We start from the raw sequence: 25,477 nt of genomic DNA, 5'->3' as shown, positions 1-25,477 counted from the left end.
CGGTGTGCATCTCCTATAATTTCACATAGGCGGTTCCTTCCGCTAAGAACACTTTTCCTCCTTGGTGGAACCATCTTTTAATAAATAAATTGGATGCCATCTCTTGCAGGAGGGGTAGTGATGTGCGAATGTCGTTGCTTTACTGTTTCCAGTTCTGCCCCATCACGGGGGGCGGGGGGGGGGAGGGGTTGCAGGATGAGCGGGAGTGGGGGGAGGTGTAGGGTGTCCCTGTGGGTATGCAATGATAAGCATCTAAACAATTGGGGCAAACGGACCCAGCCTCGGTATAAGGCTCCACACCGGCCGGCACCAGCGGGAAACACCCTTATCTCTCTGGGCAAACGGGGCGCGAGTTCCCTTGCAGACCACAGAGAAAAGAGGAAGAGCTACCGCCAGGGGGTCCCCCTGGCGCCTCCCCGCCGGGACAGCTGGTGTCTCCCACCAGCCCGGAGCCGCCTTGATTTGCATACCCATGGTGCACCACGAAAAGACAGTTCCACGATGCTTGAGTTCCAGCCCCACGGAGATTTGTGCACCGTTTCAGGACATACCGCCTGTTAGAAATACACGATGCGTACAAATTCCAGGCAGGGAGCACGAACCGTGCAACCACTGAACCACCATAACTGTGCTAAGAGCTGTCTTGTTCTAGGAAGTTTCAATAGAGAGGCAAATGTATACTCTGGTTTCTCTTCAGATCGTATAAATCTTTCGCCTTTTACTAAAGATTTCCGTGGAGAGGAACAATTCTGAGTTTTCACTGAATTTTTTGAGGCCTCGCCTGGTGAGGCTTATTTTTTGGTGTCCAAAAATAGAAACGTTTGTCTATGCTTTTCGGTGGCTTGGTTGTAGTTACTTTTTGGCTCAGAAGATAAGTAGTTTTTGTGGTGTTTACTTGTTGCTATTCATGTGATTAATGTCTTGCTTTCCATTGGTGTAGGTTTTCTTACTATTTTTTTTTTTTTTACAGTTTTATCTGCTATTACTCGAGTTTAGGAGGGTTAGGACCAGAAAAGAGTAAAAAATCATGCACGTTTTTCCTAATATCTTTCTTTTAAATTAATTCATTTCTTACTGTTTTTGTTTTTGTTTTTTTTAAGATTTTATTGAGAGAGAAAGAAAGAGAAGCAGACTTCCCACAGAGCAGGGAGTCCAATATGGTAACGGTGAGATCGGGACCCCAGCCAAAGGCAGATGCTTAACAACTGAGCCACCCAGGCGCCCCTCCTCCCAATATTTTTGAGATACAACAGCAAGGGGAAAGCACAGTCCTGTCTCCCATCAGACTCCATAGTTGTTTCGGCCTCAGTCTGGTACGACTTTTTTCATGCTGAACTTTCACATCCAACTCACTCTAGGACGGTTTTTCATGCTGAAGATAGCAGATTCCTTACTATAAGGAAGGGGCTTAATTTACTTAATTTTTCCAGTGCACCAAGCTCGGGGGGGGGGGGGATGGGCAAGTAATATAATTGGGATAAGTAACTTACAATCTTAGTGATAAGTGCCATACAGAAGCATTATGAGAGGATGGATAGGGCTCGGCACCAAGTGTGTCCTCAGATTTTAGACCCTCGTCCGCCCACCTATCTGCATCTTCTTGCCCAAGCTCATTTGATTTTCTGGCTTTAAGTGGACACCATCTCATAGCTGGTGACTGTCCACAAATTTACAGCCATCAGTAGGTCCCATTGATAACTATATTGAAATGCTTCATGCAGCTACATTTTAACTACTTCACCCTGATCCTAGAAGAGCTCTTGAGAGATTCATGAAAAAAACCCTCCCCAACTGTTCTCCTTGGACTACACCCCACCCCTCCTATCCCTTTGTCCTAAACTTCCACACAACACTCAGAGAAACTGGGGGTTTTTAAGTGTTACTTTTTAAAAAGATTTATTTGAGAGAGTGCACCCTGCAAGTAGGGGGACAGGCGGGGGGGGGGGGAGGGGAGAGAAAGAGAGAATCCCGAGCAGACCCCCTGCTGAGCCCCACACTGCCTCATCTCTGGACCCATGAGATCATGACCTTAGCTAAAATTACCAGTTGGATGCTTAAACCTACTGAGCCACCCAGAAACACCCACACAGAAATTGTTTTAATGTAAAGCTGATCACACACTCCACTCTCCTGCATAAACCCCTCCAAAGTCTTCCCCAGGACACGTGCTTTACACCTTTCCTCTTTAAGGTCTCCAGTCCAGTGTTATCTCAGAAGTCCCCCCTCACCACCGCCTATAAAACAGGCCCAGTTCCACTACATCGCTATTTATCCTTTTAGCCTGTTTTATTTTTCTTCAGAGTACAAACTACTCGCTGAAATTATATCATACTTTAAGTTGCTTGTCTGCATATGTTTCTCCTACAATGAAAGCTCTGTGGGGCAGGGATTTTTTTTTTTTTTTTTTTTAGATTTTATTTATTTATTTGACAGAGAGAAATCACAAGTAGTCGGAGAGGCAGGCAGAGAGAGAGAGAGGGAAGCAGGCTCCCTGTTGAGCAGAGAGCCCGATGCCGGACTTGATCCCAGGACCCCGAGATCATGACCTGAGCCGAAGGCAGCGGCTTAACCCACTGAGCCACTCAGGCGCCCCTGTGGGGCAGGGATTTTACCTGCCTTGTTCTCTGATGGATTCGATGACCCTAAATCAGGGCCTCTCACATAAGCACTCAATATTTGTAGGACAAATGAATGTATTTCTTTTCTAAGCATATATACAATACATAAACTTTTCCACTACAGTTCTCAGCACTTAACAAAATCAAGCTTCCTAAGAACCCTACTAAATAGATTCTGTTATTAGCTCCATTTTATTTTATTTTATTTTTTTTTTTTTTAAAGTTGACTTTTTTTTTTTTTTTTTTTTTTTTAAGATTTTATTTATTTATTTGTCAGAGATAGAGCGCGAGCGAAAGCGAGCACAGGCAGACAGAGTGGAAGGCAGAGTCAGAGGGAGAAGCAGGCTCCCCATGGAGCAAGGAGCCCGATGTGGGACTCGATCCCAGGACGCTGGGATCATGACCTGAGCCGAAGGCAGCGGCTTAACCCACTGAGCCACTCAGGCGCCCCTGTGGGGCAGGGATTTTACCTGCCTTGTTCTCTGATGGATTCGATGACCCTAAATCAGGGCCTCTCACATAAGCACTCAATATTTGTAGGACAAATGAATGTATTTCTTTTCTAAGCATATATACAATACATAAACTTTTCCACTACAGTTCTCAGCACTTAACAAAATCAAGCTTCCTAAGAACCCTACTAAATAGATTCTGTTATTAGCTCCATTTTATAAATAAGGAAACAGGCATAGAAAGGTTACATACCCTCATTCAAGTTGCAAAGCCCCAAAGTGGTGGAATTAGGATTCAAACCCAAGCAGCCGAGCTCCAGAAGAGACATACTCTTAATCACTGTGCTACTGATGGGGTTCAGGACAAAATACAGTATCTTACCATACTGGATATTTTAAGCAATTTGAGAAACCACGAAAGTCACTCTCACCTCCCCATCATACCCTACCTACACCCTCCCTTCTCTCTAGAAATGGGTCATTAAACCCTCAAGTGAGCCCTACCTTCCTATACTGGAGGCAAGGCATCATCCTTATCTCCAAACTCAAAGGGGCTCCAAGAAGAATCCAAACAAACAGGCCTTGCTAAGTTTCCCCCAGTTTACTACACTTGCCTTATACTCTTTTTTTTTTCTTTTTTTTTTTAAGATTTTATTTGAGAGAGCCGCGTGCACATGCGACCTGGGGAGGGGCAGAGGGAGAGGCAGAAGCAGGCTTCCCCCTAAACAACGAGCCCAAGGGAGGGCTCCATCCCAGGATCATGACCTGAGCCCGAGGCAGATGCTTAACCCACTGAGCCACTCAGGCGCCTCACCGCATACTCTTTAAACCATCATATTCCTGGGGCACCTGGGTGGCTCAGTGGGTTAAAGCCTCCGCCTTTGGCTCAAGTCATGATCTCAGGGTCCTGGAATGGAGACCCGCATCTGGCTCTCTGCTCAGCAGGAAGCCTGCTTCCTCCTCTCTCTGCCTGCCTCTCTGCCTGCTTGTGATCTGTCAAAAAAAAAAAAAACAAAAAAAAAAACACCTCAACTTTAAGCCATCATATTCCTTCATGACTATCCACTCTTCATCAAACCTCGCATAAAAATACTGAGGTTTAAGCATTTCTTCTGGTCTTCATTTCCTTTTTTTTTTTTTTTTTTAAGATTTTATTTACTTATTTGTTAGAGAGAGAGCGCAAGCACAAGCCGAGGGGAGCCTGAGGTGAGGCTGGATCCCAGGACCCCGGGATCCTGACCTGAGCCACTTAACCTAACAGACTGAGCTATCCAGGAGCCGCTGGTCTTCATTTCCTTATGAAGACTTCCATATTACTAAAATTTATATTGGGGTACCCAGCTAGCTCAGTCGCAGAGGAGTATGGAACTCTTTTTTTTTTTTTTTTAAAGATATTATTTATTTATTTGACGGAGACAAGGAGAGGGAACACAAACAGGGAAGTGGGAGAGGGAGAAGCAGGCCTCCCACCTAGCAGGGAGCCTCATGTGGCAGGGAGCCCGATTCGGGGCTTGATCCCAGGACCCTGGGATCATGACCTGAGTCAAAGGCAGACTGAGCCACCCAGGCACCCCAGTATGTGACTCTTAATTGATCTTGGAGTTGTATAAGTCCCACGTTGGGGATAGAGATTATGTAAATAATTAATTAATTAATTTTAAAAAGGAACCATCTTAAATAAATTTTTATGCTTTTCTCCTATTAATCTATCTTTGTCAAATTGATTTCCAGACTTGGGGCGCCTGGGTGGCTCAGTGGTTTGGGCTGCTGCCTTCGGCTCGGGTCATGATCTCAGGGTCCTGGGATCGAGCCCCGCATCGGGCTCTCTGCTCTGCAGGAAGCCTGCTTCTCTCTCTCTCTCTCTCTCTCTCTCTCTCTGCCTGCCTCTCTGCCTACTTGTGATCTCTGTCTGTCAAATAAATAAATAAAATCTTAAAAAAAAAAAAAAATTGATTTCCAGACCCAACCAGGGACCCTAAGAGGGGCAAGGAAAACTTCTTCCTCCCCTGCACTATCTTTTTTTTGGCAAAACGAATCCTGCTCTACCTGGTAAGCACTGAGCTTTTTTTTTCAAAGATCACAGATACCTTTCTACATCACAGTAAGAATATACCATAGTTAATCAGGGTTCTAGGTTAAACCAAGACATCTAGTTTGTTTTCAATTCTCATTACCCAAACAATGCTGTCGTGAAGTGGTACTATGAGTAACCACATTTTCAGTCTTGAGAGAGAATGCCAAATAACTATCTTTAATTCATATATATATATATTTTTGTATAAAATCTTGGAGACAGAAGTTTAACCATATTTTCTTCTTCTTTTTTTTTTTAAGGACTTTATTTATTTATTTGACAGAGAGAGAGATCACAAGTAGGCAAAGAGGCAGGCAGAGAGAGGAGGAAGCAGGCTCCCTGCTGAGCAGAGAGCCCAAAGCGGGGCTCCATCCCAGGACCCTGAGATCATGACCTGAACTGAAGGCAAGGCAGAGGCTTAACCCACTGAGCCACCCAGGCGTCCCCTAACCATATTTTCTTCTAATTAACTGTCCCTTATTTTAGATTGATAGTGGTTTCTTTTAAGATTTTTTTTTAAAAATTAAAGATTTTACTTATTTATTTGTCAGAGAGAGAGCGAGCACAGGCAGACAGAGTGGAAGGCAGAGTCAGAGGGAGAAGCAGGCTCCCTGCGGAACAAGGAGCCCAATGTGGGACTCGATCCCAGGACGCTGGGATCATGACCTGAGCCGAAGGCAGCTGCTTAACCAACTGAGCCACCCAGGCGTCCTTTTTTTTTTTTTTTTTTAAGATTTTACTTATTTATTTGACAGACAGCCATCACAAGTAGGTGGAGAGGCAGGCAGAGAGAGAGGAGGAAGCAGGCTCCCTGCTGAGCAAAGAGCTAGATATGGGGCTCCATCCCAGGACCTGAGTTAAAGGCAGAGGCTTTAACCTACTGAGCCACCCAGGTGCCCCAGATTGATAGTGTCTTGTTTTACAGCTCTTTTAAACTCTTCATGCACTAAAATAGCATTTAAATAAGGAAATAAAGTCATCACTGAGCATTTACAGAGCACTGATTATGTGACTGTGACAGGGACTGTGGAACAAGAAATGAATAAGGCATCACTCCAGGCCAGGGGATCTTTCTTCAGAAAGATTCAGATCTTCAGGAAGACAAAATGTGTAATGAATGAGAGGAAGCATGGGGCGTCTTCAGTAACTAAGAGAGTGAGTTCACAGCCAGAGGACTAGGCCTTCCCGAACCAGTGATTTAATGCAAAGATGGTAGTTGAGAGAAGAATTACCACTAGAAATTCTGAGTGTCCCGAGAATGAAATAGACTGTATTTTGTCCTCAGAGCAATAGGGATGTTGAGTGGCTTAAAAAGGGAAGTAGGGCTGATAATCTTAAGTAAATTCTGACTGCAGCGTGGGAAATGGTTGGCGGAGAAAGGAGCCTGGCAGGCACAGAGGCAGTGGAGCTGGAATGAGGCAGGAAGACTTTCAGAGCTTGTTGCATTCATTCTGACATAGATAGGACGGGTGAACTAAAGCAAGAGAACCAAACCAACTGGAAAGATCTAGCAGAGGAAAAACAACTTTCCTTTTACTCTCTGAGCTCTTGGCTGAGACTCTTGTAATAAGAGACAGATTAACAAGAGAAAAATATGTTTATTAACATGTATACCTCATGTGTACATGGAAGATACCCAGGGAAAAATGAGTTACTCCCTGAGGCGGCCTAAAAACCTGCTGAAAAACCATCTTAAGCTAAGGAGGAAAGAAAAGTGTGTAGGGAGGACAGTTCTGGGGAAGCCACCTGGAAAAGCACAGTAAACAAGATAAGGTTTGTTGGGGCGCCTGGGTGGCTGAATGGGTTAAGCCTTTGGCTCAGGTCATGATCTCAGGGTCCTCAGCGGGGAGCCTGCTTCCCCCCCATCTCTCTGCCAGCCTCTCTGCCTACTTGTGATCTCTGTCAAATAAATAAATTCTTTTTTTTTTTTTTTTTTTTTTTTAAAGATTTTATTTATTTATTTGACAGAGAGAGATCACAAGTAGGCAGAGACACAGGCAGAGAGAGAGAGAGGAGGAAGCAGGCTCCCTGCTGAGCAGAGAGCCCGATGCGGGCCTCGATCCCAGGACCCTGAGATCATGACCCGAGCCGAAGGCAGCGGCTTAACCCACTGAGCCACCCAGGCGCCCTCAAATAAATAAATTCTTAAAAAAAAAAAAAAAAAAGATAAGTTTTGTTCAGCTGATTCTAGTGGGTGCCTTATCTACCAAAATCTTCCTGTGAGTTCACCGTCCTTCTTTTTCTGGTACAGAGAATGAGACACCCTTACAAATGGAGATTTCCTTTTTAAATATAAATTTCTCTTACAAAAGGGCAATGTGTACTGTTTCCGGAGCTTCAGCTGTTTCTCAAAATAGTTTAAAATAATCCTTACACCAAAGAGGCATATTTTGGATTAGCACATTCTGCTACCATTCAGTCTCTGAGAAGGTGGAAACCACGGGAGGCAGATGTGAGGAGGAATAAGGCAAGGCAGGTTTCTGGTTTAGACACTGACGTAGATGAGAAACACGACGGGGGCAGAACTTGGGAAAGATGAGAAGGCGGCTCAGTTTCAAACTGAGTCTGAAGTGTCTGTCGGGCGTTCGGGGAGAGATCGCCAAGAGCTAGGTCTGGAATAAAGAGGGAGCTGAGCTCAAAACATGTGGGCGATATAAAAGTAAGGCGCCAGGCCCACGTGGCCAGAGGCGCTGAAGAGACTGGGAAAGAGCGCAAAGGAAATCGCTTTGGGGCCACGCCACGCCACGCCCCAGCCCCGCCCCTCCCCTCCTTTCCCTCCCCCTTAATCCCACCCACAGGGCGCGGCGCGGGATGGATCGCGGTTCCTCCAGCTTCCGGCTCGCAGGGCATGCTGGGGGCGGAAGCCCCTTCTGAGAGCCAGGCATATCGGGAGCTGTAGTTTGGGACAGGCCCAGAAGTCCTCGCAAATCGCGGCCTTGGTCACTTAAAGGGCAGGTCCAGAAAGCAATGATGCTCCCGTGGCAGGGTTCCCCTCCGGCGGCGGCACGGGGTGCCCCGGGCCGCATCCCCTCTCCTCAGAGCGTGGCACTTCCAGGCCTCCACGATCTGCTCCACCTGCAGGGAAGGCCGGTCACTGCGGAGTCCGGCAGTACCCTTTCGCCCCGCAGACCCTGGGCGGCTGCAACCCCCCCCCCCCAACCCCCGCTCTTCTCTTCCCACTCCCCCCCACCCCCGCCCCGGCTGCTGAGTGGATCTGCGTTTGGTTCCCAGCGTCCGCACCGGGATGAGCGGCTCCCGCTGGTTCTGCTCTTCCAGGGCGCTCAGCTCCGCCGGGGCCAATAAGGCCAGTCTCAGCTCCCGCACCACCGGGGCCGCCACCTCGGCCACAGGCCGCTCCAGCACGGCCTGCGAACGCCAGTTCTAAGCCCGGACAGGCGGGGGCCCCGCGCCGCCACCCGCCACAAGCTTGCTTCCGCATCCCCACCGCGGGGTCCCGGTAGGCCCGGCTCACCGCGCCCACGCGCGCCCAGCTCCGGGCAGCCAGGACGAGCTCAGCTTCGTCTACACGGAGTTTGTCGCTGCGCATCAGGGGCAGCAACGCGGGCGCCGACAGCTCCAAGAAGCCGCGGGTCCGGAGCGCCTCCTGTGGGTCCACGAATGGGTCAGGGAGGAACAGAATGCCGTGTGAGGGTTTGGGAGTATGCAGATGGGGAGAGGTACCTGGGTGTGGGTCTCTATGAAGGCTATGCAGCGCTCCTGCAGCGGTCCCAGGCCAAAAGTTACGGCAACCTGGCAACAGAATAAAGGGTGTCGGGTTAGTAGTGCAGCCCTCCACGCTGACACCCACCTACAAGCCGGTCCAGCAACACCCACCTGCAAGGCCTCACAAACCAGCTCCACATCCAGCACCTTCACCACAAACTCCAGGCACAGCTGGGAATAGAAATGAAAGTGGATTGTGCCAAGGTGTCTCTGCTCTAAGACTGGAGCCCCACCCCAGAAGCAGTGAGCCACCCAGACAACTAAGCAGCCTCAAGCCCATCCTGACCTCCCAGACTAGGGGAGGCAAGGAATCACCTTGCTGAGACTTGGCAAACCTGAAGGATCTGGAGACTAGCTGTCTACCTTGTGTCCTGCAGTCTACCTTCTAGCTCATTCCACAATAATCGGACTAGATGAAAGCCATGTGAAAATCCACTCTCCTTTTCTCTGAGGACACTTATTGTCTTCCATTTGTGCCCCTCCTGACTCAGACTCTTTTGTTTTACCAGAAATCTGAATTTTGTCCATGACCTGTCCCTTTCATCCTTGCATCCAGAAAAGTGCTGGGTCATGCCAGTTCCACTTCTCTCAAAGTCATGAACCTCTCTCCTGGGCTTCCACAGCTACTTATCCCTGCTGGACTGGGGAGCCCTTCCCATCTCTCCCAATCACTTCTCCCCTTAGCTCCAAATCTTCACTCCCTTACCCGAAACCTCCAATGAATCTCCATGTCCTCTGGGTAAAAAAAAAAAAAAAAAGTCCAAATTCTTGAAGGTCCTGCAGTGATCTAGTTCATGGTACCCTTTCCAATCTCATCTGTCTCTCTCCTCCTCTCCCACTCTTGGTCCAGCCGCACTAAATGGCTCACTAGCTCCATTTGTGCCTTGGTGACAAGAATGCCACCTTTCCACTTCACCTCTGAGCAAACTCTATCTGTTCTACCTGATCTAACACAAATGTTTCATCCCCCAAGAAGTCTTCCCTTCTTTTCTCCCTGATGGCAAGACCAGAAATACCCTCTGTAGAGTCTCGACACCATATACCCTCATCTATCACCCTTCTTATACCCCTGGGTTTAAGGTTTTCATGTGTGTCTCTCTCTCTCTGAAGAACAAGGATCAAGGCTGACTTATCCTGGCATCTATGGCATCAGCCATAAACACCCCATAAGTCCCCACAGCACACACACAACACACACGTATCCTTTTGCACACAGGCACACATAAATGCCTGTTTACACAGAGAGCCGTCCATACTCTGTGTCAGTACACATGCCTCTCCAGGCCAGAGTGTTCGTGAGGCATGGTGTGAACGGAGCCCATAAAAGAAAAGAGAAATGAGACAGGGGCCCGTCATATAAACCCACCTCTCGTAGTTCCTCCAGCCCATATTCCACAGCTGCTGTCAGCACCTCCAGCACCTGCAGAGTGGTTGGAGGAGTGGAAGAGAGTTTCTGCTGCCCTTCCCCCACGGCACCCCCCTCCCTCTCTCACCCAGACCTCCGCCCAGTGGGCTCACAGAGTGGCGGTGCAGCCTGACACTGTTGGCATACAGGAACTCCAGCACTGCCAGAAAGGCATCCGCCGGCACGGAGCTTAGTACCACGGGGCTGGGCATCCCAGGGCCCAGCTTTGGGCCCAGAAGTCGTTGGAAGAAGTTGCATCTACAGGCCAGCAAGCACCGATGGGCGAACACCTCCTGCCGTTCTTGACCGACCACAAAGCATACATCACTGTGGGAAAGGGGAGGAGAGAACCGGGGAAAAAGAGGCCTGAGCCTTGGGTGCAACTCTAGGGCTTTGCCTTTGCCCACTCTGGGCCTTCACTTCCTTTTTTGTCCTATAAGGGACAGGTCTTAGTCCTTCCAGCCAAAGGTCTGGGATACATATTCCTGGATTCTAGTCCCAGTTCCACCCTCAGGCAGGTGACTTTATACCTCGGAATCTCAGGTTTCTCATCTGTGAAATGGGACAGTAATCCCAGACCCTCAGGTCTTGGAGAAGGTGGCGATGCCTGATCACTGAGGAGGCACCAAGGCTGATGTAAGATTGATCCTACCTGCCCCTCTCCTCCCCAGCCTGAGTCTTGAGGTAAAGGAAACTCTTCTTGGCTCCTCCTCCACAGACTGCAAACTCAGCTTTTTTCAGCCTCCTCTAGGCAGGAGGGGGTTGGGAACGGGGCTGCAGAGCGCACTGGCTGCTGACAGATATGGCAGCGATACACTATCATGAGACCAGACCACATTTTCCATCTTCACAATCACTTCCGGCCCCAGCCTCTGGGCCTCCCAACAGCATGGGGGTAGGAGGCAGGAAATGAAGCTTGAGCTTCTGGAGCCTCCTAGTCCCAGGTCCAAGGCCAGGGGTTCCCACTACTCAGATCAGACTGCAATCCCCAAAGTAGTGGGGTTATGGGAGTCACCAACCCTTAAGGAGGAGCCCAGCTCTCAGGCAGTGGGGACAGAAAGCTACATTCTAGCCCTGCCCCCATATTTTATCCCTGGTTTCAGACACCACCAGCATCCTGGGCAGTGAGCCGTAGGCAGCACCCTTGAACTACTTCCTGTCTGAGACTCTGGCTCACTCAGTCCCTTAAGTTTTGTTTCCCTTGTGAATCCCCAGTTCCCAGAACAGGGTCATCTGCACCTCTGTCTCCCAGGGAGGACCTCAAGTTACATCCCATCTCTCAGGATCCAGGGGGCAAAGGGCTTTTCTCTGCCAGGAGCTCAAGAGCCAAAAAAGGAAGGCCTTTGCCTGAAGTCACACAGCTGCTCTGGGCTCCAGCTCCCACTGTCCGCCCCCCACCCCCACCTCTGGCTCTCAGGACATCATGGACTCTGAGTGACCTGTAGTCGTTCTCCACAGTTGACTTCCCCAGATTGAGTTCACCAGGGAGGAGGGTTGTCTTCCCCACCTCTTTATACCCAAGGCTTCCTCAGGTTCATGGGGCCCAGCAAAGCCAGTTAGGGAAAACCCATAGACAGGGCCCACCCCCTCACCTGTATTGGGGATTGTTGAGAAGGCTCCGGAGTGCTGTGGAGAAGGGTGCAGCCTCCCCATGCACAACCAGTCCTGGGGTCTCCATGGGGGTGGGGGGAAGGGGGGTAAGTGGGTAGAATAGGAGGCCTGTTGTCTCTTGGTCTGTGGGAGGTGGTAGGTGGGAAGGAGCAGGAGGCCTGGCCAGGCCTGGAAGCTGGTGTGGAGACTAGAAAGGGAGGGGCAGGAGCTTGGGAAGCCTGTTTGCTGAGAAGCTAAAGTTTAGGGATGGGGCAGGAGAGGCCCAGGTTCCTTAAGAAGGCATCAGAGGCCAGTGGAAGAGGCTGGAGGCTGAGCTAGGGGATGGGGACTCAGAGAGGGGAACAAGAGAGGCTGAGGTGGAGCAGACTGGACTGGGGAGAGGCTGGCAGCGGATGAGGCCCCAGCTGGGAGCCTGCCCAGGCAGCAGTGGGTGGGAAGCCTGTGGGTTTCCACGGAAACTGGAGCCTGGCTTGAGAGGCCCCGCCCATCTCCCACAGGGCCAGGGAAAAACTTTAGCCCTCAGAAGGGGGCCAGAAGCTGAGTGGAGGGTCTCAGCACCCAGGCCCCAGCCTGTCTTGGGTTCAGAGTTCAAACTCCCTGTCCCTCCTACCCCTGCCCCCCACAGGCACACAGGGTCAGGATTTGGTTAGTCAGGCCTGGGGAACCCCCCTGAACAGGGAAATTCCTCACCCCCATGGAGTTTTTAGGGCCCAGACTGGCTTGTCTGAGAGGAGACAGTCCTATCCCTTCCAGAGGGAGGTCAGGTGAGGTGGCGTCAGCTCTGACAGAGGCGTCATGGCCTCAGGCATCCCTAAAATGCAACCCCGGTGAGGGGGGTGGCTCTCTGGGCACCCAAGAGGTGTGGCCAGCCAGGGACAAGCCCCAGGGCACTTGGGTCAGCAGGGGTCAGGAGGCTGGGCGCTGGTTCCTGGCCAAGTCCAGTCACCACTGTTGCACCACTATTGCGTCAGGTCAGCTCCCACCAGCGGGGCTGATGGCCTCCCCTCCCCCTGCACACAGCCCTGAGCTGAGTAAGTCATCCAAGCCCCACCCCAGCTCTGCACAGGGAGCGGAAATATTTGTCCTTGTTGAGGCTGACGGGGAGACGAAAGAGCCATGACGTTCTCCTTCCTGTGGGCCCAGATCCTGATTCCTCAGCAGCCACCCGTGCAGGCTCAAGATCTCCCCACATCCCAGGCTTCTGCAACTTGCTCACAACTATAGAGCCAGCCTTCACGAGGGGAGAACTGGACAGCGGCTCAAGAGCCCTGGAGCCCATCTCTACATCTGTCCCCTCAGTCGTCCTTGTGGTAGTAGTATGCCCTGAGGTCTAGACCCCCATTATCCCCTCTCCCCTGATGACTCAGGGACCCCACACTCAGCACCTGCTCACAGTAGTAACACTTCCAGGTTAAGCCAGAGCCAGGACTGGTAGGTGGAAACCAGACAGGAGTGCCTGTAACCCAGGGCAACTCCACAACACAAGGGGCCATTACCTTCCTGCTTGCCAGTCAGGCCAGCGGGGAGGGCAAGCCTGTGGAGCTGGGAGAGAGTTTGGAAGCCAAAAGCTGCAGGTGACTCAGGTGCCTGCGGGAGTTTCGGGAGAAGGAGGCATTCATCCCAGAACTGAATCTAGAGGTAGGACCAGAGGCCAAATTCAGAGGGTGGAACGAGTTTCCTGAGTCACCTGCCCCCAGTCTCAGCCAATTATAGGGGTGATCTTTGTGCCAGGCACCCTAGAAGCAGGTAGGGGTAGAAGGCATCTGGATTCAGTACCCACAGGGCTAGAATGATCTGTGGAACTGAAGGAGTTGGGTCTGTGTCTCCTTCTGGTTGGGGGTTTGAAGCACCACAGTCTAGGCTGAGGCAAACCAAGGGCAGACTCCCCTTTCTGCTGGCAAAGTCAGGTGGGAGAATAGTCAGGCGGAAGAGAGACTAGGAGGTGCTCACTTAGCTAACCTCCACAGCGCCCAGGGGCAAGTGAAGCTTGGGGACAGGGGCCATCCTAAGGTGATAGTCTGAGCAGCACCACTTATGTCCTTAACAGCCCTTAACCCTCTAAGAACCTAGGAATCCACGCAGCCCGGACTATTTCATTCAACTGTCCCCGGAACACAGGTAAGAAGGGGTTAGGGAGTAAAAACCCTTATCACAGAGTGAAAGACTGGATGGGGTACAAAGATGGCCAGTTTCTGGCATCCTGTCCCAGTTCGGGTCTTCCAGTCGGCAGGTCCATGGCTGGCAGGCCTGTGCCCCCCGGACGCCAGGAGGAGGAAACTACCAAAGACCCTGGGCTGAAACTATCACCGGTGAGGCCTCCAGGCCACCTGCCCAGTATTGATGAGGCCCGACTAGCAGGTCTGGGCCCGTCCTCCCGCCGTGGCTCGGTGCTGGGCCCAGCCTCCTCCTTCTCACGTCGCAACTCGCTGGCAGGACCCCTAGCAGGTCCTGGGGGTCGGCGACCATCTCTGGGCCCAGTGCCTCCTCTGGGCTCAAGGGTTAGCTTCTCGGGGTTGCCCCTGGCCCCCCTCCGTCGGCTGGCGCCCTCCTACCGCATGGAGCCCGCGCCCGGGGAGCGCTGGGAGGCCAGCCGCATGCAGCACTCGATGGAAGTTACGCTGGCCGCCCGGCTGGGCAACGCGCACTACGTGGGTGCTGAGGCAGGGCCTCTGGCTCGTGAGCTATGCGAGCTGGTGCGTGTGCGCCTGCGTGAACTCTGCCCCCCGCGCTACAAGCTCGTGTGCAACGTGGTGCTAGGGCCCCGCGCCGGCCAGGGTGTGCACGTCGTCAGCCGTGCGCTCTGGGACACCGAGCACGATGGGCTGGCCTCCGCCGCCTTCACCAATGCCTCCCTCTTCGCCGTGGCTATAGTGCACGGGCTCTACTGTGAGTGAGGAGGCCTCCCAGTTCTGCAAAAACGATTTATTCTCCCAGGAGGAGGCCCTCCCTGGGGCTCGATCCCAATAAATAAATGTCTGTTAATAAATAAAAGTGGTCCATAAATAACGCCCCCGAGCTGGGGACTAAGGCTCAGGCTTTTCTTGGAGAAGGGGTAGGAGGCTGCTGGGACAGGCAGACTCCAACCCCAGTAAAGCTGGTCCCTGATTCCCTGGGGGATTCGGCCCAGAGCCCCCAGTGAGGCACCAAAGGGACAGGTAGGCCCGCAAAGGCCAGGGCCAGAGCCTTACAGGCAAAGGCCTCAGACCTGACACTTTGGGTCATAGCCTGCCCTGAGGGTTAGGGCCTAGGCTGGGCAGCGGTCCCGGAGCAGCTGCAGAGCATAGCAGAGCCGCTGCCGCAGGTCTGGGGAGCAGCCCAGCTGCCGGAGGTGGGAAGCGAGGTAAGTACAAGCACTGCGATTACGCGCCACAAAAGTCACAAGCAGGGGTTCCCAGCCACTGAGGATCAGCTTGGTGTGGTCTCCATAGAAGTTTACCTGTGCGCAGAAGGGTCACCCTGGTCAGAGCCTAGGCCCCAGGTCCAGTTTCCTCCCCACTGCACCAGGGGTCTCCCTGACCTTCCCCCCAGCTCCAGGAGGGGTTCTCACCTGGACAGTGCCGTCACTGAACAGCATAAGGAGGGCCTGATCCGTCTTGACCCACTGCAGCAGGAGTGGGGGCGCCGGCACCTCCAGCTCTTCCACACTGGGCAGATCTCCACCCTGGGAGCAGGAGCAGGTCACTTGCCTGACAGGAGTCATGCTGCCCCCCCTTGATGTCTCCCACAGAGGTTTAGCCTCCAGCTCTGAGCCCTCCACCCCTCCCGCCAAGGGGACCAGGAAGGGGTTAGGATGCGTTACTCATCAATGTGCACTACTCCAATCACACACCTTCATGAGACGCTGCTCCATGTAGGAGGCAAAATACCGGAGGACACCCAGCTGAGGCTGCAGGGCCCGAGGCACAGCACCCACAGAGAAGGAGAAGTGCTTTGTGCTGGTGGGGTTGTAGTGCACGGTCCTGAAGGAGAGGAGACACGAGGTCAGAGAGAGCCCGTCGCCAATGCCCACCCCCGGAGACCCCAGGACACCCCAGTGCAGGAGCACACACCTACTAGGCACAGTGGCCCAGATACCAGGCAAACCAGAAGAACACTTACTTTCTGTTGGCTGAGAGGGCCATGTGTGTGCCATTGTTGAAAAGCACAGCCACACGGCGGCTGGACAGCTGATACCCAAAGCCAAATTTGTTGGAGTAGTCCACCCACTTGCTGACCCATACCAGAGGCTCTGGCTGTGCAAGTGGAGCTGGGTTCTGTTCCGCTGTCATGGAAGAGGAAGGAGTGAGGACCTGTTTCCCACCTTTAGGCCAAAGAACTCCCGACACCATCCACCCCTACTGGATTCCACCCTTACCTGGCGGCATGAAGGCCAAGCAGTTTCTCAGAGCACAGAGGGCTGACTCCACGACTGTGGCCACAGTCAGACCTTCTTCAAACCCTGAAGGGAACAGGGAACCTGGAATGAGGCATCACCAGGACACAGGCCATGTTTCTCTGACACTCTGACACTCTTTTCCTGAGTTTAGCCCCTGGGTTTAGCCCCACCAACCTCTATAGCCCCTCTCTTCCTCCTAGCTTCTCACCATCTCCACTGCTCGCCAGGGTCCCATGGGGTGAGCTGTCTTCAGGTGCTGTCTCTACCAAGCTGAGGGGGGCAGGGCCGGAAGCTGCTGGAGCCTGGAGAGTTGGAGAAGGGAAAGGAGTAAGATAGGCCTCAAGGTCCGAATCCTCGAGAGTCCATGGCCTAGCCTTGCCCTGGCAGCCGGGGCACCCCAGGTCAGCCCCGCTTGGCTAATGAGACGCAGCCAATTAGGACAGCACGAGGTTAAATGCTTCACTAGCTTCTTTTATCCCAGGCTTCCTACAGCTGCTAGGGTGAGAGTGAGTCAGGGCACACTACCCATGTGAGCACCTCACCTCTGGCCTGGCACCTTGATGGCCAATGGACGTCCGCATGAGGCCGTTCACCAAACAGGAGACCTCGTCCCGCTCCTCAGGATGGTTTTTACCTGGGTGGGGGAAGATATAACCTTCATATCCTGCCCATCCCCAGGGCTCCTGCGGAGATACAGATGGGCACATGCTCTCCCCAGCGGTTCAAAGGCATTCACATTCATGCCCCCACAATGAATGTGCCAAGCCCGCCCCGCCACGCTATATCCTCCACACCACTGACATTCCAGACTTACTCTTCTTCTTCCTGCCAAAGAGGCTCTTGGTAACTTTGACAAATAGGATCCTAGCTGGGTTAAGGGGTGTCAGGTCTGGGACTGTCACACAGCTGCTGACAGGGAGCCGGTCGGGGGTGTAGCCCTGAGGAGGGAAGTCATGTGAGCAAAGAAGAGAAGCCTCAGGAGTTTGGTCATCTACCCCCACTGAATCCCCTTGGAATATGCAGACTTGACTTAGATGTCTAGGGAGCCACAGACCTTGGTAAAGAAGTCATGGCGCAGGATCTGATCGATTGAGGGGCGGTCTTGGGGTGAGGCTCGAAGGATGGCAGACAGAAGCTGCCGGGCAGGCAGTGAGAGGCTGGCGGGCAGTGTGTAGTGAACCTGTTTGATGCAGCGATACGTCTCCTTCAAGTCAACTGTCTCAAAGGGGGGAGTCCCACACAGCAGTGTGTACCTGAAGGGCAGAGGCAAGGCGGTCAGGAGTGCAGCGGAAGGGACACCTCACCTGGGCCCCCACCAGGGTACAGATGACCCTGGGACTCACATGACACAGCCCAGGGACCACACGTCTGCCTCCGGGCCATGGCCCTGTCTCTGCAGCACTTCTGGAGCCACATAGTTGGGGGTGCCACAGATGGTTCTGGAAAGGGATAGGGAGGAAGAGAGAAGAAGGTTCAGACCCGGCCTGGCTAGCCCCCCCTTCCCTGCCCCCACTTTGAGTCCAGACAAAGCAGCTGCCTGTCACCAAAGGCAAGAGAACTCCTGCTTGTCCTGGGACAATGGATGCTGGGGATGGCAGCTGAGTCCCCGCCCACCCGCCTGGCCCAGCTGCTCAGCTGCTCTGCAGGACAGGGGAGGCCTTGACCCCCACCCCCCACCCCCTCCCCCTCCTCCGAGGTTAGCATCCTAACCTCAGTCCCCCACTCCCGTCTGTCAGACACCCATACAGGCTGTCACCTCCTCTGGTCTGTGCACACACAAACCAACACCAGCTGTCATATTCCCCAAAACATTCATCAGCCACACATGCTGTCTGTTGTCACTCACACCCAGTCACCATGGCCACAGCAGGGTCTTCTTACACAGGATATCATGTCCTGCCATTCCCACACTCAGTCTGTCTCACACACACATCGCTTATGTCACCTTCCCCCACCCATACAGAGGATCCAGTCAAACATCTCCGAGAATCCTTATACCCCTCATCTGTCTCAGGGACTCAAACAGCCTTCCCACCAGTCCCAGTAACTCCAGCTGCCACCTCCACATTCCCCTGCAACACACACAAACAACCCATCATCCTTTTCCCATCTATCACACACACACATCAGGCAGTCATCATGCCTCCCACATACATACTCACTGTCACACACGTCATCTGTGTCACAGACTGTGGCCACCCCTCTCCTCAAACACTCACTTCTTCCTATGTTCCGGGGGTTCCAACCGGGTTGCCAGCCCAAAGTCCCCCATCTTCAGTTCCATGTTCTCGGTGATAAAAAAATTCCCTGAATGGGGTATGAAAGGTGTGTCAGAGTCCTTTCTCTCCGCCTCCCCAACCCCCAATCCTGCCGGCATGGGAGGCTCACCCAGCTTGAGGTCCCGATGCAGGATACCCCGCTGGTGCAAGTACTTGAGTCCGGAAAGGATCTGGCGCAGGTAATAGCGCACCTCTGGTTCCAAGAGAGTGTGCCGGGCCTTCCAGATGTGGGCCAGGGACTGCAGAGAGCCACCTGAGCTTTAGCCCCTGATCCGCCCTCTCTGACCCTCCCTCCGTTCGCGCTCACTGAAGAGGAGAAAGGGCTCCAGCTTTGGGTCTTAAGCCGCCGCCGCCGCCCCCCACCCCGCCACCGCCCTTTCCCTCTCCCACTCTCCGTCATCGCTCACCTTTCGGCTGCAGAGCTCCAGGAAAATGTATATGTTGTCCGCATCCTCAAAGTGGTGCGAGAAACGCACGATGTGGCGGTGCTGCAGGCCGCGGTGCAGCTCAATCTCGTTTAGGATCTGCAAAGCGGGCGCCGGGTGGTCATCCTTCAAGGGCTCCCTCACCACTGTCCCCACCCCACCCCTGGTCCGCTGGGCCCGGGCCCACCTTCTCGCGCTGATGCGGCTTGGTGATGCGGCTCTGCGAGATGACTTTGACCGCGTAGGCGTTGCCCGTCTCTGTGTCAGTGGCCTCATAGCAGCGGGCAAAGCCCCCCTATGGTGAGGGAGCATCAAGCAGAGAGCTCCAGGACAGCCAAGTCCAGCCCGCAGACGTCCCCGCGCCTAGGAAGAGCGTCCCCGCGCCGAGGGCAAGCGTCCCTGCGTCCCCGCGCCGAGGGCAAGCGCCCCCACCCCACCCGGCGCGGTCAAGGAGGTCAGCGGGACCCCCCCACTCCCATCGCTAGCACACCACCCCACCAGTTCACCTTGCCCAACAGGCGGCCTTTGAAGTAGGTGCGACCGCTGCTCGGGTCTGTGATAAGGCGCCCTGGATCCGTCGCGGGTGGCCCAGCCACCATCTCCACTTCAGGTCCCGGCACTGCACTTCCAGGCGGCCCGGGCCCGGCAGGGGGCGCGGGCGGAGCGGCCGCACGCGGGAAGGGGCGCGGGGATAGGAGGCCGGCGGCTGGCTCCATGCAGGCGGTGCGTCGCAGCGCGGGCCCGGCTTGTTTCGGTTCCGCCCGGCCCGGGCCGCGCGTGGCGCTGCCGGGATTTGCTACGCTGCGCTAGCGCCCGAGGGAGCTCGGCGTTTTTATCAATGAACGCCTGTCTCCTCCCCGGCGGCTCGTCACTAAGAGCCCGCCCCCTTCCAGGCGGTGACTCACCTAGAAGCCACGCCCCTCCCCAAGCCCTGCGTCACCGATAAGCTCCTCCTCCCACCCAACGCAAATCCAGGCCCAGCCTCCTCCCCACGCCTTAACGCCGCAACCGTTCTGGTAGTCACCATGCGGCTGAGACCAGAATGTCGGGGTCAGCCGTTTCTCCGTGCCCCTCTCCCTACGTCCTGGTGAACGAGAGTCCGTTCATGGGGGGGGGGGGGGGTGTCTCTTTCTTTCCCCATCTTTCGGGTCTTTTTCTGAAGTCTGAGTGGGGCTGGGTATCTGGGGAGTCTCCCCCGGCAACTAGATAGACCGGCGAGCCTGGCGGGAAGGGAGAGGCAGGGGCGGCGCTCACTTTTGCCAGAGGGCGTCTCCCACACGCCCTTTTAAGTGCGCTAGACCTTCCGCGGTCCCACGGCCTAGGCCAGAGCCCCCGGGCCCGGGCCGGTACTACCCCCTTTAGGGTTTAGGAAGAATTGCACCCTCCTGAGCCTGGTTTGGGACTGGCCGGAGCCGGTGGAGGAGGGGGAGGCTGCCACGCTGAATTTTTGGGGTCAAACACCCCAACTTTCAAGATTTTTGCCATGTGCCTCGTCGCATCCTCTGTTTCCCTCCTCCACAACCTTGAGAGTTAGATCTCGGGTTCTGGCGGGGTCCCTTATTCCCTTTCCTTGAAAACACCTAGTGCCTTGATTCGGTGGTCAGAAGGCCAGAAAGTGAAGAATGGGAATTAGGATTTTGTCAAATCTAGTGATGGACAGTTGGGCAGGTGGTCCTGGGGCCATGTGGACCGCTAGACTCCTAGTTCGAGCCTACCCTTCCCAGGGCCAAAAACAGAGAGAGAGGTGGTGTTTGTCCCAGTTATCACAGGCCTCCCCCTGGCTTTGTCCTTCTCACCTCTCTGCCCTCACTCTGTCCCACTCAATCAATTATTAAGCCATTCAGGCCTCAAAGACCTATTAAGAGTACCCGCCAAGTGCCAAGCACTGGCTGAACAAGGCCGCTCAAGGTTGCAGCCCTCATTTAGTCCACACTCTGCTCTTTGGAAACAGACAAGAGGCAAATTTAAGAACAAAGTCATTGCAGGTTTAGGCGCCTGGGTGGCTCAGTGGATTAAGCCTCTGCCTTTGGCTCAGGTCATGATCTCAGGGACCTGCCTGGGATTCTCTGCTCAGCGGGGAGCCTGCTTCCCCCTGTGTGTGTGTGTGTGTGTGTCTGTCTGTCTCTCTCTCTCTGCCTCTCCGCCTACTTGTGATCTGTTTGTGATCTCTCTCTGTCAAAGAAATAAATAAAATCTTTAAAAAAAAAAAAGTCTTTGCGGGTTTTGAAAAATGCTATGAAGGAAGTCAACAGAAGACTAACTAACCAAAGAGCTTGCTTTAGAAAGAGTAGCCAGGTGAGTCAACAGATACTGAGTAGAACCTAATTTCTGTCAGTTGTATCCCCCAAAAGCTAAAAATCTCTGCACAGTACCCACTTCCCTCCATCTTCCCCTCCCAGCTTAATCTGAGTTGTAGTCCCTCCTGTTGGGATTACTGAGATTACGGGTCATTGCCCCAGCAACTTGCTGCTCTCCCTGCCTTTCCTGTCGTCTCTGTTGTAACCTTCCATTCCATATTTCCCACCCACCCAACCCCTCATCAAGCCCTCTAACCTTGCCCTTCAGGGCCACTGATGGGAGAAACCTGAAATGGGGATAATAACTAATAGCTCAGATGGGGGAGGGAGACTGGGAGGTGAGGAGGGGGTGGCCTTAAGCGCCTTAGTCAGGAGTTTGGTCTTTATCCTACCAGTCAACAGTTTTCCAGTGGAGAGATGGTAGTGGTGGGACCAGAAAGGACAGATCTACAGAGAAAATGAAGCTGAAGCATGTGTAGTTTGAAAAGTCATATTCGAGGTTGCAATTTTACATTTGGAAAATAAAGCAAAATGTCTTTGTATTAGTTCAGCAGGGCTGCCATAACAAAATACTGTGCACTACGTGGCTTAGACAACAGAAATGTATTTTCTCATAGTTCTGAAGGCTGGAAGTCCAAGCTCAAGGTATTGACAAGGTTGATTCTGTTAAAAAGAAAACCGTAGGCCTCAAATGGCGTTACTTGGGTGGGCGAGGCCATGTCACCCAGCCAGGGCTTAATACCTGATGTAATTGCAGTTTCCACCTCCCCCAGAAAATATAAATCTCAACCTGTCAGGAATATTCTGGTAGGTGCTAGTAAGTCTTTCACAGGACACTTTCGCCCCCGGAAGAAAGAGGAGGTGATCAGCATGATAAGACCCCCTATTCTTCTTCCTAAGGGAAAATGACCTCGCCTGAAACAATCCTTTCTTTTACTTTGCTTCTAACTTTCCTGCCCCAAGTTCCTTCCTATAAAAAAAAAACTTTCCATTTTGTACTCAGATTTTGTTTATTTATTTGACAGAGATCACAAGTAGGCAGAGAGTGAGAAAAGGAAGCAGGTTCCACGCTGAGCAGAGAGCCCGATGCGGGACTCCATCCCAGGACCCCGAGATCATGACCCGAGCCGAAGGCAGAGGCTTAACCCACTGAGCCACCCAGGCACCCCAAGATTTTATTTATTTTAGGGACATCTGGGTGGCTCAGTCAGTTAAGTGTCAGGCTTCAGGCCCCTCAGGATCCCAGGATGAGATTGAGCCCTTCTCAGGCTCCCTGCTCAACAGGGAGCCTGCTTCTCCCTCTCCCTCTGATACTCCCCCTGCTTATGCGCTCATTCTCTCTCTCTCTCTCTCTCTCAAATATATAAAATCTTAAAGGTTTATTTTAGAGAAAGAGAGTGCTTCAGTATGAGCAGGGGAAGGGGCAAGGGGAAGGAAGGGGACTCAATCCCATGACCTTGAAACAAGGACCAGAGCCAAAATCAGGAGTGAGAGGCTCAACAGACTGAACAACCCAGGTGCCCCTGAATTTAGTTTTTTAACAGTTTCTTCTGAGGGCTCTCTCTTTTTTTTTTTTTTTTTAAGATTTTTATTTATTTGACAGAGATCACAAGTAGGCAGAGAGAGGGGGAAGCAGGCTCCCTGCAGAGCAGAGATCCCGACGTGGGGCTCCATCCCAGGACCCTGAGATCATGACCTGAGCCGAAGGCAGAGGCTTAACTCACTGAACCACCCACCCATGTGCCCCTCTCTTTTGGTTTATAGGTGGTCTTCTCCCTTTGAGTTCACATGATCTTTCTTTTTTTTTAACTTAAGTAAATTGGAATCTATTTTATTTTAGTTTCAGATATACAACACAGATTCGACAATTTTACACATTACTCAGTGTTCACCACCCGAAGTGTAGTCATCATGTGTCACCATACACCATTATTGTAATATTGACTGCGTGCCTTATGGTACAATTTTATTCTCCATCTGTGTGACTTACTTATTTTATAGGTGGAAACTTGTAACTTTTTTTTTTTTTTAGATTTTATTTATTTATTTGTCAGAGAGGGGGAGAGAGCACAAGCAGGGGGAGCAGCAGGCAGAGGGAGAAGCAGGCTCCCTGCTGAGCAAGGAGCCCGATGTAGGACTTGATCCCAGGACCTTGGGATCATGACCTGAGCCAAAGACAGGCACTTAACAGACTGAGCCATCCAGGCACCCCAAAATTTGTACCTCTTAATCCTCTTTATCTACATGAGCTTTTCCTCTGTCTGTCCTAATCTCTTCTTCTCATAAAAACACCAGTTGAGTGTCTGCCTTTGGTTCAGATCATGATCTCAGGGTCCTGGGATCGAGGCCTGTGTGTTAGGCTCCCTGCTCAGTGGGGAGCCTGAGCATGTCCCTCTCCTTCTGCCACCCCCTTGTGCATTCGCTCTCTCTCGCTCTCTTGTGCACACGCTCTCTCAAATAAATAAAATCTAAAAAAAAAAAAAAAAAAAAAAAAAGCCAGTCAAATCAGACTAGAGTCCACCTAGCAGCCTCATTTTAACTTACTTACCTCTTTAAAGGGTCAGTCTCTAAATACAGTCACGTTCTAAAGTATTGGGTGTTAGGACTTTGTGCAGAAGTCAAGATCTTACCTCTGTCCATCTTAGGTCTTCAGATGAAACTCTTCAATAAAAGCATTAACAAAAGGAGAACAAATACAAGTTTATTAATGTAATACTTATGCATGAAAAAATGGGAGATACCCAGAAAAAATGAGGAACTCATCTAGCTTAGAATTCAAGCTTAAATACCTTCTTTTTAAAAAACTAACATATAATGTATTATTTGCCCCAGGGGTACAGGTCTGTGAATCATCAGGCCTACACATTTCACAACACTCACCATAGCACATACCCTTCCCAATGTCCATAATCCAGCCACCCTATCCCTACCTTCCCACCACCCAGCAACCCTCAGTTTGTTTCCTGAGATTAAGAGTTTCTTATGGTTCATCTCCCTCCCAATCCCATCTTGTTTTATTTTTTCCTTCCCTACCCCCCATGACCCCCCACCCTGCCTCTCAAATTCCTTATATCAGAGAGATCATATGATAATTGTCTTGCTCTGATTGACTTATTTCACTCAGCATAATACCCTCTAGTTCCTTTCGCATTGTTGCAAATGGTAAGATTTCATTTCTTTTGATGGCTGCATAATATTCCTGTGTGTGTCTCTGTGTGTGTGTCTGTGTGTATATACCGCATCTTCCTTATCCATTCTTCTGTTGATGGACACCTAGGTTCTTTCCATGATTTGGCTGTTGTGGACATTGCTGCTATAAACATTTGGGTGCACGTGCCCCTTTGGATCACTGCATTTGTATCTTTAGGGTAAGTACCCAGTGGTGTGATTGCTGGGTTGTAAGGTAGCTCTACTTTCAACTTTTTGAGGAACCTCCATGCTGTTTCCCAGAGTGGCTGTACCTGCTTGTATTCCCACCAATAGTGTAGGAAGGTTTCCCTTTCTCTGCATCCTTGCCAACATCTGTCGTTTCCTGACTTGTTAATTTTTTTTTTAAGATTTTATTTATTTATTTGACAGAGAGAGAGATCACAAATAGGCAGAGAGACAGACAGAGAGAGATGAGGAGAAGCAGGCTCCCTGCTGAGCAGAGAGCCCCACGCGGGACTCAATCCCAGGCCCCTGGGATCATGACCCGAGCCGAAGGCAGAGGCTTAACCCACTGAGCCACCCAGGCGCCCCATGACTTGTTAATTTTAGCCATTCTGATTTGTATTTCCCTGATGCCGACTGATGTGGAGCACTTTCTCAAATGTCTGTTGGCCATCTGGATGTCTTCTTTTCAGAAATGTCTGTTCATGTCTTCTGCCCATTTCTTGATTGGATTATTTGTTCTTTGGGTATTGAGTCTGATAAGTTCTTTATAGGTTTTGGGTAATAGCCCTTTACCTGATATGTCATTTGCAAATATCTTCTTCCATTCTGTCAGTTGTCTTTTGGTTTTGTTGACTGTTTCCTTTGCTGTGCAAAAGCTTTTGATCTTGATGAAGTCCCAATAGTTCATTTTTGCCCTTGCTTCCCTTGCTTTTGGCGATGTTCCTAGAAAGAAGTTGCTGCAGCTGAGATCGAAGAGGTTGCTGCCTGTGTTCTTCTTGAGGATTTTGAAGGATTCCTGTCTTACATCGAGGTCTTTTATCCATTTGGAGTCTATTTTTGTGT

At 51.9% G+C, this 25,477-nt stretch overlaps 3 protein-coding genes and 1 non-coding gene across 12 annotated transcripts; 2 read left to right on the top strand and 2 right to left on the bottom strand.

The window, feature by feature from the left end:
- The first annotated feature begins 677 nt into the window (after positions 1–677).
- On the top strand, positions 678–792 carry LOC131810614 (U5 spliceosomal RNA). The gene has a single exon (XR_009345617.1). It is a non-coding gene; the product is annotated as a U5 spliceosomal RNA (small nuclear RNA).
- Positions 793–7,148: 6,356 nt separating this feature from the next.
- BTBD19 (BTB domain containing 19) lies at positions 7,149–12,983 on the bottom strand. Its single transcript, XM_059136870.1, has 8 exons — positions 11,865–12,983; positions 10,386–10,599; positions 10,234–10,287; positions 8,979–9,038; positions 8,826–8,894; positions 8,617–8,748; positions 8,385–8,510; positions 7,149–8,219 (listed from the first exon to the last, which is right to left on the bottom strand). The coding sequence occupies exons 1-8, from the start codon at positions 11,948–11,950 to the stop codon at positions 8,085–8,087; spliced, it is 876 nt and encodes a 291-aa protein (XP_058992853.1). The 5' UTR covers positions 11,951–12,983; the 3' UTR covers positions 7,149–8,084.
- Positions 12,984–13,367: 384 nt separating this feature from the next.
- On the top strand, positions 13,368–14,777 carry DYNLT4 (dynein light chain Tctex-type 4). 8 transcript variants are annotated; one of them, XM_059136875.1, is made up of 3 exons: positions 13,368–13,521; positions 13,931–14,001; positions 14,093–14,777. In XM_059136875.1, the coding sequence occupies exon 3, from the start codon at positions 14,118–14,120 to the stop codon at positions 14,775–14,777; it is 660 nt and encodes a 219-aa protein (XP_058992858.1). In that variant the 5' UTR covers positions 13,368–13,521; positions 13,931–14,001; positions 14,093–14,117. The 8 variants fall into 8 exon arrangements, with proteins under 8 accessions (XP_058992858.1, XP_058992854.1, XP_058992857.1 ...); XM_059136874.1 differs by having other exon boundaries at positions 13,369–13,521; positions 14,107–14,777; XM_059136876.1 differs by having other exon boundaries at positions 13,376–13,466; positions 14,107–14,777.
- Positions 14,778–14,790: 13 nt separating this feature from the next.
- On the bottom strand, positions 14,791–19,804 carry PLK3 (polo like kinase 3). Of its 2 annotated transcripts, none has more exons than XM_059136868.1 (15): positions 19,469–19,804; positions 19,150–19,257; positions 18,945–19,061; positions 18,647–18,776; positions 18,478–18,565; positions 17,602–17,697; positions 17,313–17,511; positions 17,073–17,196; positions 16,801–16,892; positions 16,467–16,560; positions 16,238–16,339; positions 15,982–16,144; positions 15,713–15,842; positions 15,431–15,544; positions 14,791–15,319 (listed from the first exon to the last, which is right to left on the bottom strand). In XM_059136868.1, the coding sequence occupies exons 1-15, from the start codon at positions 19,676–19,678 to the stop codon at positions 15,128–15,130; spliced, it is 1,959 nt and encodes a 652-aa protein (XP_058992851.1). In that variant the 5' UTR covers positions 19,679–19,804; the 3' UTR covers positions 14,791–15,127. The 2 variants fall into 2 exon arrangements, with proteins under 2 accessions (XP_058992851.1, XP_058992852.1); XM_059136869.1 differs by having other exon boundaries at positions 16,238–16,321; positions 19,469–19,803.
- Positions 19,805–25,477: the final 5,673 nt, after the last annotated feature.

The sequence above is a fragment of the Mustela lutreola genome, chromosome 10 (genome assembly GCF_030435805.1).
Source record: "Mustela lutreola isolate mMusLut2 chromosome 10, mMusLut2.pri, whole genome shotgun sequence".
Taxonomy (NCBI): Eukaryota; Metazoa; Chordata; class Mammalia; order Carnivora; family Mustelidae; genus Mustela; species Mustela lutreola.
This window is presented reverse-complemented; position numbering and strand designations above follow the sequence as displayed.